The sequence below is a fragment of the Echinops telfairi genome, unplaced genomic scaffold (assembly GCF_000313985.2).
Source record: "Echinops telfairi isolate 266 unplaced genomic scaffold, ASM31398v2 ScPeMD7_57;HRSCAF=196, whole genome shotgun sequence".
In the NCBI taxonomy this organism is placed as follows: Eukaryota; Metazoa; Chordata; class Mammalia; order Afrosoricida; family Tenrecidae; genus Echinops; species Echinops telfairi.
In genome coordinates this window covers 3,080,512-3,101,855 of record NW_022103955.1, presented here as the reverse complement: position 1 = coordinate 3,101,855, position 21,344 = coordinate 3,080,512, and the positions used below count along the sequence as shown (strand labels likewise).

The 21,344-nt window shown below is 44.2% G+C and overlaps 1 protein-coding gene across 1 annotated transcript in view; it reads right to left on the bottom strand.

Moving 5' to 3' along the window:
• The window catches only part of LAMA1 (laminin subunit alpha 1), a 267,694-nt gene that overhangs the window by 67,074 nt on the left and 179,276 nt on the right, over window positions 1-21,344 (bottom strand). The window contains exons 20-33 of the mRNA XM_013004706.2: window positions 19,114-19,241; window positions 18,331-18,417; window positions 17,206-17,417; window positions 15,571-15,677; window positions 15,091-15,271; window positions 14,359-14,495; window positions 12,742-12,978; window positions 11,539-11,682; window positions 8,536-8,715; window positions 7,703-7,888; window positions 7,046-7,173; window positions 5,893-6,013; window positions 5,656-5,793; window positions 2,681-2,802 (exon numbers count right to left, since the gene is read on the bottom strand). Of these exons, the coding sequence (XP_012860160.1) occupies window positions 2,681-2,802; window positions 5,656-5,793; window positions 5,893-6,013; window positions 7,046-7,173; window positions 7,703-7,888; window positions 8,536-8,715; window positions 11,539-11,682; window positions 12,742-12,978; window positions 14,359-14,495; window positions 15,091-15,271; window positions 15,571-15,677; window positions 17,206-17,417; window positions 18,331-18,417; window positions 19,114-19,241 (2,108 nt within the window). The remainder of the gene's footprint in view (window positions 1-2,680; window positions 2,803-5,655; window positions 5,794-5,892; window positions 6,014-7,045; window positions 7,174-7,702; window positions 7,889-8,535; window positions 8,716-11,538; window positions 11,683-12,741; window positions 12,979-14,358; window positions 14,496-15,090; window positions 15,272-15,570; window positions 15,678-17,205; window positions 17,418-18,330; window positions 18,418-19,113; window positions 19,242-21,344) is intronic.

Here is a 21,344-nt window from a genome sequence, read left to right as displayed (position 1 = left end):
AGTTTTCAGATATACAACCTGAAACCTTTCACGACTATTAGGATACATGCTACGCTCCTAAACAATGAGCAAGACTTACAGTCTACTAGATACAAAAGGAGAAGAGATACGTGATCAGGATCAGTACGCATGTGGGCCCATATGGTATCCACAAAGCACTTGCTAGACACCTGTCTACTGACAATCACTAGGCGTTATGTAAAGGAAAACCGACTAAATCACCAATCAAGAAACTTTCCAGGTGAGGTGGATCTCCTTTTGCGATGTCGATGAAGAGTTACCTGTCTCACTAGGTGATACGGTAAAGAGAGTTGTAAACGACTAATTGGCACAGAGGACAGCTGAACTGATTCGGATCTGTATAACTGTTCATACTCTAAGTGGTGTCAGGGAGGGAGGGTAGGAAAGACAAGAAATGAGTTAGGGTGGAATTTGAAAATAAATAGGGCTATTGATTAAAACAAACTTTGGTCGTTATTATAAGCAAAATGACAGCACCACTCAAAGTTTAATAATTTGCTGATACTGATGTCCACACTCAGGGCTGGCTTCTTTCTACAATGGCCTTTACCTCTATATTTCCAAGTACCAGCGCGCCATCTAGAGGCTGAGCTGGATACCTGCGAACTCTCAGAAACAGTGCAGTGCAGTCGGTTCCAACTTTTTGGGACTCCACATGCAACAGAAGGAAACGTCACTGGTCCTGCGCCGTCCTCACAATGGTTGTTATATTCAGCTCATCGGTGCAGCCACTGTGTCAATCCATACATACTAACACACTGTCATTGAGTCTATTCTGACTCATAGAGTTGACCTGACAGAGTGGCTTCTAGGTTGGGCTGCTAACCTCAAGGACAGGAGTTCTAACCCACCAGCCTCTCTGTGGGAGAGAAGGGGGGGGGGGGGCGCAGGAAAGATCCACTGCTATCATGTCAATTCTGTCCCAGAGCATCGGAGTAGAACTGCCCCAGTGGGCTCTGAGACTGGAAGTCTTTCCAGAGCAGAAAGCCACCTCTTTCCCAACAGCAGACCCATTTGCTCCAGTAAAGACTTAAGGTCTCCGAAAGCCACAGGGGCAGTTCTGTGCTCTCCTCTAGGGTGGCTCTGAATATACATGCCAGAGGAGCCTAATCCCTTTTTGGCAAGTAAAATGAAGTTGGCGGCCATCTGTCTACCACCGATTACTTTCTTTCCTTCTTGAAGAGCAAGGGCATGCACTTCAATGAAAACACAAAATATATAGAAAACAAAGTTCACCTTCGTAAAAGTTCAAATGATCTTTATGTGGCATGCCAATATACTCTTCAAGTAATAAATTAATATTGACAGAAGAAATATGTTTGGCACTTCCAAAGAGGAAGGCTTTTAAGTGCATAGAACCAGTTGATATAATTGTTGAACTCTAAATGTTGAAGAATGGGGCCTTTCATTGCACACAGAGAATGTTCACACCCTCATGATCTCCTCTTAATAGAAAAAAAATTTTAGTTTACTAACATGGACTTTTGGGGAGCTTCCACTATTTTACTGAAGAAGTAAAATATTTTAAAATGCAGAGATGTGCAAAACAGAAAGGGGGCATGTCCTCCCGCGTGCTTCTCCAAGCACATTGTAGTTATTGCTCTGGCTGTGTGCACACACATACAAACGAATCCTGTGCAGAAGGGCTGCATACGACGGATTCAACTGTATAGTTCAGCAATAATGTACCTACAGGTATATCTTACCCTTCTCCCAGGGTTTCACAAGAGCTCCCTCTGGGAGTGCATCATGATGCAGTTAATCTATCCCTCGTAGGTAAACATTTCCATTTCCCCACACATATCTCATGATTATGAACAATAGTAAAACATACCCATTTTATACACATATGGATGTATTTCTATAGCATAGATTGAAAACTTAGAAGAATTAGCCAAAATTTCTGTATAGATTAAGTAAAAACTTTTAAATGGTAACAGCAGATATTAGGATAACTGGTCATTTGTAAGGGAATTTATTTACATAGAGGCTCTCTCATGTCATGCTCACCATCAAGCATCACAATAAAAGATAGAATATTCAAACAAATTTTAAATGAAAACTTCATTTTAGTGTACCCAAGGGTGGGATTCAGTGTGTATATATGCTATAGAACACGTTACTACATATTCTAAATAATAATAAAACATGATTTATTAATTATAATTTTTATTTATGCCACAGGAGACTCCAATTCTCACTCCAAACCTCCATTTCTTTTGTGTGTGCTTAAATGATCTTCCATAAGCAGCAGGCAGAACCTAGCCCCCAAGTGTCATTCTGCATCATTTCAGTATTTAATCCGTCATCAACATATGCAAAGTCTAACCACCCTTAAACAGGAACAAGATTATTTCATCTTATGATTCATAATATTAACAACAATACATCTTTTGCACACTGGATATAGCATTTGAACGCTAAAATTAGCCTTAAAAAAAAACACCTCCAAAGTCTTTTCTTTAATTGTTTCTATTCTGGCACCCAATACCAAGATTGATAATTTGATTTTGAAGATTCTCTTCAAATGCTCACAAGAATGAGAACTTGGTCCTAAAATTAATCTTTCTTGACACCTGGAAAATCTGAATTAAAACAGACTTAAGATGGAAGCCACTTTGGCTGGAGTTTATTGGGTCACCTGGCTTTGCAAGCTCACCTGGTAGGGTGGGTGCGAGGGCAGGCACACGGAGAGCAGTCGCTGGCTGAGCCCGTCACCTTCCCGTAGTACCCAGGGGCACACTGGTCACAGTGATCGCCAGTGGTGTTATGGCGGCAGTTCTGGTCGCACGTTCCACACGGAGAGGTAGACAGTGGGAAATGGTTAGAAATCATGTGGAGCTGGTAAGTTAGGCATCACCACATTTCCTGAGGCAGAATGGACCTGGCAGCAGCTAACAGCACCACCCCTCTTCATATCAACGTTTTCTTCTTAGAGTTTAGGAAAAGGAGAACATGTTCACATATGTGTATGTACATATAGTTAAGCGGCCTTCATGAATTACACGCAGGGACCAAAAGCTAATTCAAAATCAAAGGCGTAATGAATTTCAGGTGTTTTTGGTCGCACTTGCCCTTGCTGTAAATTACTTGGATGAAAAGAGGTCCTAAGTAGGAAAAGCTTAAGAAGCCCTCAGAGCGTAGAAATTAGTGCCCAGTGGATTCTATGTAAACAAAATACACAGGATGCTCTTAGTTTTTTATCCTGAGCACAAGGACTCAGAGAGTACGGTAAAGCAGTGCTTTAGAGCTTGTGTGCCCTCAACAGCCACAAGCGGACGACGGAACAGCAGAAGCAAAGAGCGCGATCGTTTGGGAAATGACAAGGAGGAAGGACCCTTGACGACCCGACAGCACCAGCACAGATTCTTAGCCACAACCAAGTCATTTCATTAGATCGTATGTTGTCTTTGGGTCTATGTTCTTGCTGTTTAAAAAGGAGATGAACACTTTTTTAAAAAAGCTACAAATGCAAGCAATTCTTGACCTCAGATTCCAGTTCAAAGTCTGCTTCTGCTCAGCTGACAGGCCGTATTCGCCCAGCCGCCCTGCGCACAGGAAACCAGGTAGGATGCGGCCAGGGGAAAGCACAGGGGCCGGCAGAGGGCGTGCGCAGACTCTCACCGTGTCTCCCCTCACTTCGCTTGGCAGTGAGGGGTGATGCATATTGGAAAAAGATGGAGATGCTGAAGGACTTGTTTTTCATTTCATTTTAAAATTTCATTCCTATCTCATCTGATGAAAATAGAGTTTACTGAAATCCACTTGGCTCTTGTCTCATTGGAGATAAGATTTTCGACCTCTTTGGGCAAGGCAAAAGTGTGAAATATTTGTTTTATGGCATGACGTGAAGTTCACGAGGAACAACTACGAGAAAATGAGAGAAGGTTGCAGATTGACAGCTTTTCCTTCGTGAGCAGCAACTCTAGCCACGCCGCTTCACACCAGGAGATGGCAGGAGGTGGATCCAGATTTGACGTCTTTCTGCAGACCCCTGGCAGTAAGTACAGTCGCTGCTTTGTGTCGCAATTGCTGATTAACAGGCCCAGAAGAGGCTGAACAAAACTCCGAGGCTCTCTTACTGTTCATAAGGCTAACCATTCCCCCTAGGGATCTGAGGGTTATCGCTCATTGGGACCGTGGAGAGATTCATTTTCAAGGAGATTGTTAATGGATTGAATTAAAACAGGCTGTGTTGTTTCAGAGATAAACATCAACAGATCAGCTGCCGATCTCACAGCTTGATGTGGTGGATTCAATCCAGGAAAGGCAGGACTCTAACTTAATGTCCTAAAGGAACCCAACTGGCTCACAGAGTTCGTGGCGCCAAATAAAGTTGAGCTTGAATGAATGGCTCAAGTTATTTAACCTGTCCATTTGACTTTACTTTCCCAGCTAATTACATCTTATTATTACATCTTATTACAGTTCTCTTTAAGTCTTTAAATGAGATTGTCTCCTTTTCTCTATTAGGTCTTTGCTTTTGCCTGGAGCATGAACTGATTCGAATGAACTTTTTCTTTTTTTCCAAAGTATTACAGCTATTTGCATTAAGTCCATTTTGTCTTTTTGACTAGAACCATTCTTCAGTGCCATATATGTAATCCAGTCGCAAATGTTAGCATGCATCATTTTAATTGCAACAGCCTTCCAGGGCCTCTGCTTCTATAGTCACTTGCACAGTGATGCACTGTAGCAGTTTCCCCATTGGAAACGGCCCTCAGATGCCAGAGATAAGAGGCACTTCTGATTGGAGTAAGAGGAAGACTGGTGTGGCACGCTTGGAGGCCGAGTTGGGAGCGTATCCTGTCTCTCCTCTCTTCTGATCTGGAGGGCACACTTGTGATTTAGATCACACTCACACACTTCACGTGTGTCTTTCGTGGGAAGGGGGAGGAGTGCGCATGTCCCTTCCATGAACTATTCCACCAAAGGGAAGTCAGTGTTGGCACAATTTAGGTAAGTCGCCAGGATTTAGACAGTGCTTATTATAAAGAGTGAGATTTCCGAAGCAGAGAAAGCTTTTGAGGTTAGTTTCTGTTATAAGTCAGACCCTTTCAGCGTAAGCACACTCACAGAAACAAGAGCCCTCGATCTGCGTGGACCGGGTTCTTCCCCTCCGCTCTCCTCTCCCTGCATCACGGCCATCACTTTTGGCCAGAGTGGGGGTGAGCTGAGGGACGGGAAATGGCCGAGATCCAAATGTATACGAAAATGTGAACAATGTGTCACATTGTCATCCTCCAGGAGAGTGTCCAGTTCTAATCCAAATTTATGTGCAGTGAAATATATAGAAAATAACCTTGGGAACCTCAAGCCCCCTGTTCAAATTACAGGACATAGCGGTATCATTTCCTGACTACAGCCACCAGTACTGCAATTAGAAACCAGTGCTTCTTTGGGACTGATTCCCAAACTCACACCTAAAAACAAGCAACTTTGTGAAAGACCTGGCACCGCCAACATCAGAACTCTTAGCTAAGCCTTTATGAAGGAAATATATTTATATGCGGAGTTGGTTCAAGTTAAGCTCTCTCTAGACCAGTGGCTAGTGTGGCAATAGGCCCCAAACCTAAATGCTTAGTCCCTACTCTCAATCTGCCCTACTGCAAACAGCCACACAGACAAACCTACCAGACACTTTCCAGTTTCAGGCTCACAGACTTCACTGTGGTTGTTGCAATCACAGGGCACACAGGGAGCGATCAGAGGATGAGGCCGCCCGTCACCTGCTTCAGGAAGCATCCCTCTGTGGTACCCAGGGGCACATTGCTGAGGTGAGGCAAAAGGAGACAAAAGAACACAAAAGATCCTCCTGAGCTCTGCCCATCGTGCGGAGTTGGTAGTGGGTTTTCACTGAAGTCTTCCTACCTGACAGGAGGAGCCAGTGGTGCCGGGAGGACAGACACAATTCTCCAGAAGGGAGGCTGCCTCTCCGCCTGCGGGCAGGCCCTCGGCCTTTCTGCCAACGTCCAGGGAAATGTTTGAAATTCTGTGAAGCCGCCGTAGAAAGAGAGGAGAGAGTGGACACTAATAGTTAGAGAGATGGTTTCTGGAAACACAGAACATGACATCATAATACATGCACATACCTGTGTTAAACCAGAGGAGCCCCAAAGACACAAGGGTTAACGTTTTGACCGCTAGCTAAAAGATCAGTGGTTCAAATCAATTGGGGAAAAAGAGGTGTGGCAGTTGGCTTCCATAAAAATCACAGCCTTATGGAGACGATGGCAATGGCCTCCTTTTTTTTGGGGGGGGGGCGCTTTATATGACATCACAGGTCTTCTCCCAGGTTGGGGTGTTCCTTCACATGATTATCTGTACAATGCACTCAAGCACATCAGGACTGCCAGGGAAGATTGTCAGTGGAGTTTTTCGAACTTCGAAATAATACCAATGAAAGTACTCCTGGTAGACTTCTTTAAGGACTGATTTGGCTAAAACAGAGTTATTTTCTTTATGGTCTAAAGCATTAAATGGGCAGTTGTCAGCATTCTAAATGTATCTTTAAAAAAGAAGCGGGCATTTGGATGAGCACCATGCCAATGTGTGGTGATGATGAATAAAATGATACCTTAAGTATTTGTCAGAAAAAGAACGAAATAGGCATAATATTCCTTAGAGGCAGAGAATCACGCACAAACTCACAGGGACTCTCCAGGACAGAGCAGAACTACCCCTGTGGGTTTGCGAGACTGTTTGACGGGGTAGAAGCACTCATTTGGCTACTGAAGAGCAGCTGCTGGTTTGAACTGCTGACCTTGCAGTTAGCAGCCCAACAAGTAACCACTACACCACCAGGGCTTCCAGGGCAGAGAACAGCCAGTGTGTGTCTCTTTGCCTATTTTTATCGTGTCAGATAGCACCATTTTATACTATTATTTCATGAAGATGTTACAGTTTGATAAAATTGCGGTGAGGAATAGAGACATGTAGAAAATGGGGGTCAATGAATCCAATCTTTTCGGTTTTATATCAAAAAAGAGAAATACCTAAAGCTCTAGAAGAAACGTCCACCTACCGACTCCGCTGCAGCCCTTCTCCGCAGGAGGCCTTGATGAGGACGTACTCGATGTTACTAAGAACGGACAGAAAGTCTGAGCGGCTTACGTGCTTTTCAGAAACCGAGTTAAAATATTTCCAAAAGTTCTGTGGATGAGAAACATATTCTAATAAATCCAGAGTACCAATTCTCAGAAGTGTATTAACTTACAAAGGACATGCTTCTAACGTAAATCTCCCCAGACACAGTACTACTTGGGGAGGTCTTCTGCGAGTTCAACCGTAGCAGAAATGGTGTCAGATTTACTTATCAATAGGTGTGTGCAACACATGACCGTGCTAGCTGCAGTGTGAACAGTGAAAAAATGCAGGATGAAAGCTCATTTCCGCAATTCAAGTAAGTACAAACACTTCTATACCGGTACATCTGTGCAGCCACCTGAGAATCAGGATAAAGAACTTAAGATGCAGTGCCTGCTGAATTAAGGAAACAGAAGCCTAATCGACATTGCTTGAGAAGATTACATTTGAGTGATTTCTAGAAATCTTGCTAACGCCGCTAGAATTTTGAGCTCAGTATCTTCTTGCCCATTCTCTGATAAGAAGCAACCCACTTTCATGATGTTGACTATGACGTTTACATGAAAGAACTTCTAAAACAAGGCCTCTTCATTACCTCTTTCATGGCTACTTCCTGTTCCTGTCTCACACCATTCTCAGGTGCAGGGGCGTCCACATAAATGACTTGCTTCCGGGTCCAGCCACCCTTGATGAGGACTTGGGGCTCAAAGTTAGAGGCGCCGATGCCATCCACAGAATAGAAGGACACACTGTACCTCAGTTTGGCACCATAGGCCATGAGCTGTCCAAACAAAAAAAATCTATTTTTATTTCTCTAACATAGGATTTATTTTGAAACATTTTATAATAAGTCTACTGGCTTATTATATGTAATAATATACAGACTATAAATTTTGCTTTATTTAATTTAAATGTGTCAAATACATATAACATATATTGTATGGAGTTTTACTCTGATTCTGTGTAATTACAAATTACTGAATTGATCCAATCTATAGTTTTTCTTAATTATGTCCTTGAAGCAGGCTCTAAAATAGCAGATCAATATGATACTAATCCTAATTATTTTCAAGCTCCTTTAGATTAAGAACGATCTATATCTATAGGAGCACTGGCGAGATATTGGTAAATTTTGAATATCAGAGTGAATTCATACACAGACTCTAACGTGGCTTATGTTAACAAAACTATAAGCAATACCTTTCAAGACTATTTTATAGCATGTTGTTCCCCTCAATAAATGAAAATGTCATGTTAAAGACCACCTGAACCACTCAGACTTGTGTCTATATTAGCAAATACTTTAAATGCTTATTGGGTGACTGCTTTAAGAAGGGGAAAAATAAATTATATCAACTCAGATTTTGTCTCTCCTATTTTGAAATTACATATATCTTTCTGAAAGCGAGGTCTGAACCTGCACCTCACCTGGTCTCCCTGGAACTGATCCGGCAGCCGCCAATAAAAGGGCTCTGCTTGGAGGTGCTTCCGGACCGTCCAGACGTCCAGGAAGATGTCTGAGGCTTGGTAATATACCCCCTCGGTTGTGCCCCCCAGGTTCCTCTGAGAAACCACGCGCAGAAGAGGTTGGTCTGAGGTCAGCGTTACCTAGTCATTGTGGGGAAGAAAAGGGCACTTCAGCAGATGAATTAACCACACAAGTTGGCTTTGTAGATTACACATTTCACAGAGGACGCAGCTTCGTTATTAAAGCAGGAATAACAAAGACGTTTCCTTTAACTTAAACATTGGGATTGAAATGAAAGGAGAATTCTTGAAACAGGTGCATTTTGGGTTAAGTTACTGTTACACTGGGCCAATTTTAAACTATGTGGTGAATGTTGAGATAGTGCACTAGTATATTCTCTCCAAACTTTTGTTTGATGAGTGAAGGAGCAGCGGTGTATGCCGTTCGTTTAAGCTCCATTTGTTTGTTTGTTTTTCTGTTCTCTCAGGCAGAAGGAGAGCTCGGATTCATATGCTAATAAAAACTAGCCCCCTAGACTTTCTATGGCCTAAGAGAAGGTTTAACATAAACACGTAACTATCTCCTTAGCCACACCCAAATCCCCCAAAAGATAAAAACCAAATCCACTGCCGTAGAGTCCGTCTGACTCATAGTAAACCTATAGAGCAGCGGTTCTCAACCTTCCTAATGCCGCGACCCTTTCATACAGTTCTCATGTGTATTTTCGTTGCTACTTCATAGGCTGTCATGTTGCCACTGTTATGAATCATCATGTAAATATCTGATATGCAGGATGTATTGTCATTATTACGAATTGAATATAATTAAAGCATAGTGATTTATCACATGAACACTATGTAATTATATATTGTGAAATATTTATTTCTAATGACAAATCAATGAAATTTTGTCTCTGAGTATCGTGTAGCAGGGGTAACAGTCTTCACGTGGGGTACTTGTATGTGGGCGTATCTGCCTGTGGGTGGACCCACGTGGAGATGGATAGAGTGGTGTCTCTGTTCCTTAGACCATCAGAAATATGTGTTTAAGATGGTCTTAGGCGACCCCTGTGAAAAGGTTGTCCGGCCCCCAAAGGGTCGTTCGCGACCCACAGGTTGAGAACCGCTGCTCGAGTGTTTCCAAGACTGTCATCTTTCTGGGAGGAGCTTCATTTTCTTCCCAAGGAACAACTGCTGGGCTTGAACTGCAGTCTAACACCTAGCCCACAGTGCCCCAAGGTTCATTGTCCACTGCATGAGATCACTATTATAAAAGTGCAGGGAAAAGTTTACAGACAGGGAGAGATATTATTTGACGGTGACCAAGGATGGGAAGGGTTGAGGGGTCAATCACCAGCCAGAGAGAGGGCATGTGTTAACTTGGGTGAAGGAGGAAGGCAGCACAGCATGACCAGGCGAGAGAGAACACTGGGAAATACAGAAAGAATGAGCCGACAAAGATACTAAAGATACTAATACGCACAGAGTCCTGCAGTACAATCTAAGAGTAAACACATAGGTAGACACGCTAGCTGAACCAATGTGCAATGGTGAATGGGCGTAGAGCTGTGAGAATAAACAGGCTTGACAGAGGAGATTTCAGAGGATGTGTTTGTTTGTGCTGTAAATATGTTAAAGGAATGGCAGCGCACACAGGAGACAAAAGTCTGAAAACTTGTTCGGCACAAATAAACGCCTTGAAGAACTGAGTCCCTGGGCTTGGGGACTTAGGATGACAGACAGTCTTGGCGAACGTCTAGGTCCATTGGCATAACGTAATGCACAAACAGAACACTCGGCATCCGACTTTGGTGAGTAGCAACTGAGGTCTTAAAATCACGCCAGAAACCATCTTTAAGAAGCAACTATGCGCAGGGAATCTAGGACGGAAGAACCTCTCAGGACCGGGGGTGATGGTGGCGATACCAGGAGGGAAAGAGGAGGTAGTAAGGGGGAATGGATCACAGGAGCCACATATGGCCTCCTCTCTGGGGGACGGGCAGCAGCGGGGTGGGTGAAGGGAGGCACCGGACAGTGTAATATAAGATACAATAATAATTTTTAAATTATTAAGGGTGCATGGGGGAAAGGGGAGGAGGAAGGGAAGGGGAGGGGGGAAAAAAAAAAAAAGGAAAATGAGCGGATTCCAGGAACCCAAGAGGCAAGAGAATTTTGGGAATGATGAGGGCAACAAATGTATAGATGTGCTTTTACACAATTGATCTATGTATTGTGATGAGTTGTATGAGCCCCAATAAATTGATTAATAAAAAAATAATAATAATAAAAAATTATATGAATGGGGAAAAAAAAAAAAAGAAGAAGCAACTATGGGCCTGTCCCCAGCTGTGGCCAAGAAGAGGAAGGCAAGTTAAAGGACACAAGTTGTCCAAAGGACTCACGGACCATGGGTACCGTCTCCACTCCCCTGAGGACCAGAAGAGCTAGAGGCTGAGGGTCCACTGCTGACCAATCTGAGAGGTATCACAATACTAGGTGTTGGCAAAGAGGGAGGGAAAAATGCAGAACAGAATTTTAAAAATAAAATAAAAACAGCTTGAGACTGACGGCCGGCCCTCAGGCATCCTTCAAACCTGGAGATCAACTCATCCCCTGGGGAGTCAACAAAACCGATCAACTCAATGAGTCAATTAAATGGTTCAGCTAAACTATTGATCGGCCTATAAAGCGAATACTAACACTCGGGAGGGTTTACTCCTCAGTACAAGCAACTATACGAGAACAAACCCTTGTCCCCAACAAAGCTTAGAAGGCAGTAAAGGGCAGGAAGAAAGGACACAGGAACTCGGGGGAGGTCAAAAGAGGGGATTGCAGCAGATGTCATGAAACCAAGTGGACATACATGGCTCAGTGGAAGACGACTTTGCTCTGTCGACTTTTACCCAAGTGACAATAAAAACTTAAAACAAAAAAGAGGACACTTTCAATGCATGCCTAACTTACCGGGGTCCTCACATAGCCTTCCAACTCTGTGCAGACCTGCGACAGCCCAAAGCAGAAGCACGGGCTGCATCCCGAGGGGTTGCCGGCCTCGAGGGCGTAAGTGCCACTTTTACACACGTCACACCGGAGGCCAACAACATTTTCCTAAAGAGGAAAAAATAATAATTCACTCACTTACCTGAAAAAGCAAAGAGATGATTTCTGAGCAAACAGAAGCAAAATGAAACAACAAAGGATTTTAGATCACAAGCTAGCTGTTTAGATCAAAAGTTAGCAAGATCCCTTTCCTCCTGAGCATCTTTAAAAAACAAACAAACAAAAAAACCTACTCAATCAGTGATTCCCTAACATGAGTATCAGAAGCATCTTGGACGGATTGGGGAATCAAAGTTTTCTGGCCCAATCTCATGCCCCTGGGATGATGACCCCTTGGGGCTAGAGACCCCAGTCATCTGATGACCCCTAAGGTGGGGTAGGGGGTAGGGTTGGGGAACTAAGTCAGATCCCTTCCAGTTCAGCTCACTTGGAATAAGAATGGTTAGCATGACATTTTGGCAAGCCAAAAATGTAGACTTGATGTTTCCTTTAATGTGTGGCCATGCCATCTCAGTGAGCTTAAGGACCTCCTCATCATTCTCACACTTCTCTCCTTCCCGTCCTCCTGCCTTCCCTCCCACCCCTGTAAAAAATCGCAGAGGGAAACAGGGGCATCCTAATGACAAAGCACAATGGGAAAACGGAAGGAAATATATGAGAAGGAAAAGATGCCATTGAAATATTACCTATCTGAGAAAATGATAAAAGACTAATTCCCTTCAGCATGGCCAGCACATATAAGAAAATAATGATTTACCAGCCACAAAATCACAAGTCTTTGTGAAAACCTGTCTTATCTATCTGACTTGTATACTCAAGGTAGGTGGTTCCAGCCCACCGGAACACATGGGAGGACACGTAAGTGTAATTCAAAGCAGTTTCACCACCTGACACTTGAACAGAAAACAGTTCCGTTAAAGAGTCCACCCATCATTTCAAAGAACGTACTCATAATTTAAACTCCGAGGTAGAGAGAGTAGTGTAAATTCATTTCAGGAAGAGCCATTAAGAGGAGAGTTTAAGATCTAGCTGCTCATTTATTTCATTAAAAGTATGAAAGTCAGAATGATGGGCGAGCGAGAGGCAAAGGGGTGCCGTGGCAAATACCTTGCACGAGCAAGTACCAGTTTCTTCTTCACAGCTGCAAAGACCCTGGTCCTGATCACAAGTGTCCTCCAATGTCCCCCGCAGGTCACAGGCACAGGAAACACAGGCTGGAAAGTCTCTGTGCCCCAAGGAGCACTGGTCACAATTTAAACCTCCGAAGGTGGGCTTGCATTGGCAGCGGCCAGTAAACAGGTCACACTGTTGACCAGTGGATCCTACCCCGCTACAATTGCATGCCTGAAAGAAAAGCACGTAGATCGGTCAAAGGGCAGTATTTACATTCAGAAGGTACACATATTTGAATGACAGAAAAGTACTTATTGTGGGGAAATTATGTAAAGGAGCCATACTCGCCCTCACTATTGCCACGTGGATACACTTTGTTGTGTGCCTGTGGGAGACAGACTGAAACTGTGCATCTCTCACACACCTGCACGGTGGGCCGAAACGGGAACTCAAACTAATGTGTTCAGTATGTCAAAAGAGACCAGCAAAATTATTTTAGAAGTCAAATAGATTTTCTTAGCTTTAAGGCAAAACATTTTTCTGGCTGAAGAAAGTTACAGAGGAAACTATCGCCCGAACGATGGCACACGTTCTTGTGAATTGCTGCCGGCTCGGTTCTACCCAGAGCCACAGCGGGTGCAGAGACCCCTCCACAGGGTTTCATTGCCTTCTGGAAGCGGATTTCCAAGCCTTCCTTCCAGGTCATCCCTGGTGGAACGTCCAACTTTTGGGGTAGTAGTTGAATATTTAACCATTAGCATCAACCAGACTTCTAAAAACTGAACATAACTCCATGATAAAGTGATTTGTGCCTTTCTCTTGAAAGATGGTATACATTGCATAAGACATTTAAAGGGCACTAAAATAAAAATTTGATCTTCCCACTATCAGTTAGGTACAGATAGGGACTGGAAACACAGGGAATCCAGGGCGGATGACCCCTTCAGGACCAGTGGTGTGAGTGGCGATACTGGGAGGCTGGAGGGAGGGTGGCTTGGAAAGGGGTAACTGATGACAAGGATCTACATGTGACCTCCTCCCTGGGGGACGGCCAACAGAAAAGTGGGTGAAGGGAGATGTCGGACAGTGCAAGATATGACAAAATAACAATTTATCAATTATCAAGGGTTCATGAGGGAGAGGGAGTGGGGAGGGAGAGGAACAATGAGGAGCTGACACCAAGGGCTCAAGTAGAAAGCAAATGTTTTGAAAATGAGGGCAATGAATGTACAAATGTTCTTGACACAATGGATGTATGAATGGATTGTGATAAGAGTTGTATGAGCCCCAATATAATGATTTAAAAAAAAAAGATAACAGCCTTCAAAACTTGCTGGGGCTACTCGCCCTATCGAGTCGCTCCAAGTGAGAGGGGACCCGATGACAAAGGGAACATCAATTGCACAACTGGGTTTTCAAAAGAACCTGAGACTGTGCCTTGAGTGTGCTGCTTCTTCCATTTTGGTTCCAATAGCTCAAAGTAAGTTTTAAATGTTAACCTCAAAACCATTAAACAAGTTAAAATCAAACAACCGTACTAATGAAAAAGAAGGAGTCATGTTACAGCACAGTAACCCGCGATTTAGAAGAGGCATAGAGGGCAGCCCACACCTTGCATCCAAGTTCCAGGTCATGGCCCCAGAACCCATCCTCACATTCTTCACACTTCCAGCCCCGAGTGTGAGGAGGGCAGGTACACGCTCCAGAGTCTGGATCACAGGAATTCCCGGTGTGAGCACAGTCACAGGCTGCAATAAAAACAAGTGGGTTTGTCACACAAAACCATGATCAGTGAAAATGGAAGAGTAAGGGTTAGTGTTAGCAGTTCATTGTCTTTTATTAGTAATCTAAATCATTCTTCTAGATCCCTCGTGACCCCTGAATCCTGCATGTATCATCGGATATTGTTGTTCTTCTACAACAGAAGAGGCTGCTGGGAGAGAGAGAATGGGGGCAGAGCGGGAAACACTGAAAAACACGTCAATACATGAAAAGAGAACATAAAACGAATGTGTATTGAGCACCTACTGTGCGCCAAATGCCATAGTAAGGACTTTACACACACCCTTTCCCTAGCTTTTTAAAGCAGATTTTAATTATTGGAAACTAAGACCTAGGGAAGTCAGGTAATTAAGTTCACATAATTAGTGAGAGTAAGAGCCAGGACTAAATGCTTCTCTTGGTGCCCAGAATAGAGATCAGGAAACAGAAAATAAAAGCATAACATCCTACATTTATAAAAGAAAAACAAGAAAAGAATTTCATGGAATTTAGACAGACGTCAACATAGTTAAAAGTTGGGGAATTATTACAAGGTCATAAATAATGAATTCAAGAGCTTACGTGTGCAGCGACCGTCCTGGTATGCGAAAAAGCCATGTGCACACCTGTCACACCTTTCCCCGGCTACTCCTGGGACACAGTGGCATTGGCCTTCATCTGTGCAGTGATCCGAAATGGACCCGGACGTGTGGCAGTTACAGGGCCGGCAGCCAAGCCCTGTGCTCCACCCATAGTATCCACTCTGTTTCACAAGGCAAGAAGAACCAGGGAGATCAGTCCTTGTCTTCACATGCAATGAACTTATCATATAATGTTTTCTAAATCACACATAGGGCGCTTCCCAGAATCATAAAGTGTGCTCACGTAACTCACTCCTTTATAAAGTGACTAAATTCTCGACACTTGGGGAAGAACAACTTGCACCAACCACGTTCTTTCTGCTAGTCATGAATTCAATACAATTTAATAGCGGTTAGAATGTCAACTATAAGCAATATAGGCAAGATTTTAGTTTCATGCCATGACCTGGAAGCCTCTTACCAAGCACTGGTCACACTGCTGTCCGGTCACATGCGGTTTGCAGTCACAGAGCCCAGTCGCATGATGGCAAACATGAGAGCGGGACCCTTTCTCCTGGCATTCACAGGCTAACACGGGTGTGTGAAGATGGAAAGAAAAACAGAGAGACATCCATTTAAGTATTTAAACAGGTATGCTGATAGCAAAATAATTTTATCCCCTGAAAGAAGCAGTTTACACATTGATGTTTAAAACATTGATGTAAAAAATACAAAGTTAGTTGGCAAAAAGTTTTAACAGTTTACATTTTTATGGACAGTAAGCCTAAGCAGGGTTAGTGTAAGAAACCATAACAGAAAAAGAATACACGGAAGCTCTTAAAAATAAGAATTAGCAAACTTAGTTGACTAATTTCATTAATTCTTTGAAACTTAAAATAAGCTACTTATGAGTAATAATTGAACAATACACGAAAAGTGTTGAAACGGCAAGCCCTTTTCAAGGATCGATTCCTCTGCTTGAGGCGAGGTAGTGGGTTCCAGCTTGCAGCAACTCTGTGCGTCCGAGTACATCTGTTTCCTGAGGTTCTTTGTCACAGAAAACCAAGTCTCACAACCGGACCAAGAGGTAACATCATTATAATCAGAGGACATTGAAGTTATCAAAGACTTTGACTTGCAAGGGTCCACAAGCAATGCTCATGGAAGAAGCAGTGAAGAGATTAAATGGCAAATTATATTGGGTAAATCTGATGCACAAAACCTCTTTAAAGTATTGAAAAGCAAAGATATTACTTTGAGGACTAAGGTGTGCCTGACTCAAGCCAGGGTATTTTCAATAGTCTCCTATGCGTGTGAAAACTGGGCATTGAATAAGGAAGACTGCCTAAAATGGATGCATTTGAACGGTGGTGCCGGTGAAGAATGCAGAAAGTCCCATGGACTGCCGGAAGAACAACAGCTCTGTCTGAGAAGAAGTCAGCCACACTGCTCCTGAGAGGCAAGGATGGCAAGCCTTCGGCTCCCGTACTTTGGACAGTTCCGTCAAACATACAAGAACGCTTGTGAGGCTGGTGCAGGACAGCGTGGAGCTTGGTACCTCTGTGGGACCCAGGCTCCCTGTGGTACCCAGGAACCAACACAAGGCCCTTAATGACAACACAGAGATGGTTTTCTAGAAGGCCCTGGGAAAATTCCATTACTGTTTAATTCCATTTCCCACAAACTGTGTGCCCCCTCCACACCCCCACACAGTTTTGGCACTACCCTACATCTTGAAATCCTGTCTGCCTTGAAAAACTAGTCTCCCTGCCCTCACCAAGATGGCATTCCTGAGGACCACTCGTCATCCCTGGCCAGCCCTTGGGGCAGGGTGAGTAAAATGGGGAAATAACGCGAGCTCCCATAACGGAAAAGTGCCTATTTTCTCCCTGATTGTACCTTCATCCCTAGTAACGAACCAAGCTGCCAGGGTGGGTGGGGGGAGGAAAGAATCTGTTCTTGCAACTATATTATATCAATTTGAAACTCAGTATCAATACCAGGACCACTCAGCTGCCCAGCAGACTGAGCCTATTTGACAGCTGATCTAATTTGATGCGTAAAGGCTTCAGAGACCAGTGCATAAAGGATTCAACTTCATCCACCACACACTCACCACGGCAATTCTTCGCCACCACAGCATCCCCGTAGAAGCCATCGGCACAGCGTTCACAGTGGGCCCCTCCCGTGTTCCCGGTGCACTTGAGACATTCCCCTGTGACCGTGTCACAGGAGCCAGCCTCTAAGGGATCCACATTGCCACTGCAATTGCACGGGACGCAGGATTCCCCGGGCACTGTTGGGTTTCCATAGTAACCGTCTGCGCATCTGTATAAAAGATTGAAAGTGGCATGCAAATCAATGCAATTATTCAAGACATTGCTGCACCATCTAGGGACACCCTGAATGGTCAATAAATCAGACGGACTGTTTTACTGAAAACTGACTGAAAGAGTGATGTTCAAGCTCAGGCATTCACAGAATTTCCCGGCCCATTGGGAAGAGCAGGCAATGTGTCCCAGACCAGACACAAATCCATGTGGGGCAGTTCTACCCACCCCCGCTGCCCACTAAAGGGTTTCACATACTCCCTCAGCGGACTTCTCTAGAGCTTTCCCTGAGACTTACACTTGGGGAGAGGCAACACTGGCTTGCAAGTGCCCGAAGTAAACTATTAAATCCAGTCCCCCATCACACAAGGGATTCTTCCGAGTGATACATTGCTTAAATGTGGGAAAACCTTAGTACCGACTCCTCACGAGTTCATATTTTCTTTGACGAGAACTTGGATGACCTATTAGAGCTATAATACATACTGTTTATTAAAAATTCACCAGAAGTTTTAAAGTTTATTTTTAAATGGCATACAGTCTTTTTCTCTACAGGGACCCTGGTGGGGTAGTGGTTACGTGTTGGGTTGTTTACTGCCTGATCAACTGTTCGCAACCACCGGCCTCTCGGTAGGGGAAAGAGGAGGCTTCCTACTCCTGTGAAAAGTTGCCATCTCAGAAACCTATAGGGGCTGTTCTGCCCTGACCCACGAGTCACTGTGCGCAGGAATCTCAGATGGCAGGGAGAAGAAAGCGTTTCTCTACAATTACATGAACTATCAGTGACATGTTAAAGCACCCCTATTTCCCTAGACACCAAAAGAAAAAAAAATACACACGTCACTTATATTTCACTTAAAATTTTAATGTGATGTACAGTGTTTTGTAAGCAGGTGTGTGCGGCAAAGTACCTCTCGCACCATGCTCCTGTGTATCCGGGGGCACACTGGTCACAGAGCACCTCATCTCCTTCTGTCACGTGGCAGGTGGGGCTGAAACTATCAAACAGTAGAAACAAGCACAATTTGCATCAGCCACTGTTGGGGGGGAGCCCAGCCTGTCTAAGTACAGAAACTGCTGAGTGTCCACCCTGTCGATCCTCAAGATTTCCCTGCGTCCATGGCCACTTCGCCCATGGACCCTGGAACCAAAGGTTCTGGAAAACCCTGCCTTCTTTCCTCTAGGGAATGTGTCCCCATCACGTGCCTCCGTAGGACGAGCACTCACTGCTCCCGCCCCAGCTCCAGCCCTGCCTGTCCCCAGCCTCGAGTGCTCTTGGTCAGGTCTGTCCCAGCTAATCTCCAGTTCCCAGGCCGGCCATCACTTCCTCCTGGAAGCCCGCTTGGATACTTCTGCTCCAGACCAGTCTCTCCCCTCCAGCCCCCCTCGCGCTTGGCATAACACACTGTTCCTCTGCCTCACTGGAGGGGACTCCCTTACTATTCAAGACCCCTTGAACGTAGGACTCGACATTCCCCCAGGGCCCCCACTGCAGCTCAGGTCCCTCCTCCATCTTTAACCCTAATGAACACTGAGCAAACGTGACACGCTTAGTATCTCTAAAGCCTTGCTCCGAAGAGATTAATATTCATCTTGAAGGAACTGTTTGTGGGGAAAGTTTTACTCTTTCTGGGGTGGGAAGAGGTACCCTGACCACTCTGGGCAGGGACAGCTGGTGGTGCTGGGAGGCATACTTGTTGGAGGCTGTGGAGAGAGGGCAGGCACAAGGCTGGCAGTCTCCAGGGGTTCCTCGGGATGGCACCCCATAGAAGCCGGGCAGGCACTGCTCACAGTGGTCCCCAGTGGTGTTGTGCGTACAAGCCTAGGGCACAAGGAAAAGACACTCAGCTCCGATTCCTTCAAGGGCTTGGACTCAATGACCGGCAATGCAAAATCCCAGGGAATCCCAAATTAGGTGGAGATAAACCACTCAAACAAGACACCAAACTCTCTGTTACATGAAAAATAGTTGTCTGTTTTCAGAATCATTAATGCAATTTTTAATTTGCATACATGGGAAAGGTAAGAAATTCCACTTCTATGTCAGACTAACTGGACCCAGACTTGCCCCATATAGAAAACAATTAAAAATGAGAATGAAACATAGCTAACAATTGCTTTTAGACCCCAGACAGCAAAGTGCAGGTCTGTGACCCTGGAGAGGAGGAGACCAGCTGAGGTGGTCTAGAGACAGCTGCGCTGGCCGGTGAGCCCGAGCAGACCACATGGTTGGAGAGGTCAGCGCTATGAGAAGTCGGGGACAGCAAGGCTTCTGACAGTCTGCAACAGGAGCTCCTTCAAATAGCTACTGACAACTAAGCTCTTCAGCCCTAGTGGCACAGTGGTTAAGCACTCAAATTGCTCAAAACCGATGACAAACAATGGAAGATATAAGGCAATAGAACATCTTTCCTTAAAATACTGGTAGGTTTCTTCCTGGTATGCTTTGGTCTGGAATCTGCTGGAACTTCCCCAGCATCCTATAAATACTCATATGAGTGTAGCATTCATTTTATACTGGATTTTCCAGGTTTTAAGAGCGACTGAATGTTATTCTAGACCAGTGCTTCCCACTGGGACTTGCATGCAAACCACCTGCGTTACAGGAGATTCAGACTCAGTGGGTCTGAGGTGGGTCCTAAGAGTTTGCATATCTTAGAAACGCCCTGGCCATGTCTATATTGTCAGTCATCCGAGAACACTTTAAGTAGCAGAATCTTACACTCTTTTTGCTTGCTTTCCTCAGACACTGATTTTGGTAATTAACCCAAGTCAATTAAAAATACAACTGGACTCTACACCAGGCGTCCTCAAACTATGGCCCGCAGGCCACATGCGGCCCGCGGGGGCATTTATCTGGTCCACCGGGTGTTTTTGCCCCATTTTTGTTTTTAACTTCAAAATAAGATATGTGCAGTGTACATAGGAATTTGTTCATAGTGGTTTTTTTTTACACTATAGTCCGGCCCTCCAATGGGTCTGAGGGACAGTGAACTGGCCTACTGTTTAAAAAGTTTGAGGACCCCTGCACTACACGATTGAACTAAAAGTATTAAGCACAATAACTATTATTTAAGAAAAATATTTAATTAGGTTCACCTGCAACATGTGGTTGATGTTTTCTTTGATTGACGGGCCAGGTGTGTTCTCTGTATCTCTGGGGAAAAAAACTACGAACATCTACTATTGCAAAACCTACCACCTGTGTGTTTAAGTGTTTTCTCAGGTGTAAGCTACCCTCTCTCTAAAGGACCACCTTATTAATGTACTTGGTATGTGAAGGATGAGAAGAACATTTATCACCTTGGAGAAGAAAAATATTTCTTTATTAGGAAGAAAATTAATTCAGGGCTCAAGTCACACACACACACACACACACACACACACACACACACACTGCGTTTCATGCCCCCTCCCTTTTCAAACGCATGCCAAACTGCAGTTATTTAAACAGATCAACTTTTTTTGTGTACTTAAACTCCAATCTCAAATGTTGTTATTTTTTAATAGTACCCCCACCTCAATCATATCTGAAAGTGGAAAAAGGATAAGTTTACAGTGGGAAAGCCTGACAGACAACACCAAATGATCAAAGTTGACATCACTAGGAACTAGACATATTGACAAACTTCGCCTCTGTATAGGGTGACTCTGGGTGGTATAAGTGGATAAGCCCAAACTATTAGTTAAGAGACTGGCATTTTGAATGCACCTAGAACCCCTGGTGGTATAGTGGTTTTGCGTTGGGCTGCAATCCATAAGGTCCGCAGTTCAAAACCACCAGGTGCTCCTTGGGAGACAGACCCGCCTGTTTTCTATTCCCCGAAAGCGTTACAGTCTTGGAAACATGGGCAGTCTACCCTGGCCTTCAGGGTCAGATGAGTCAGAATTGACTTGATGGCAGTGATTTTTTTATTCATTTGTC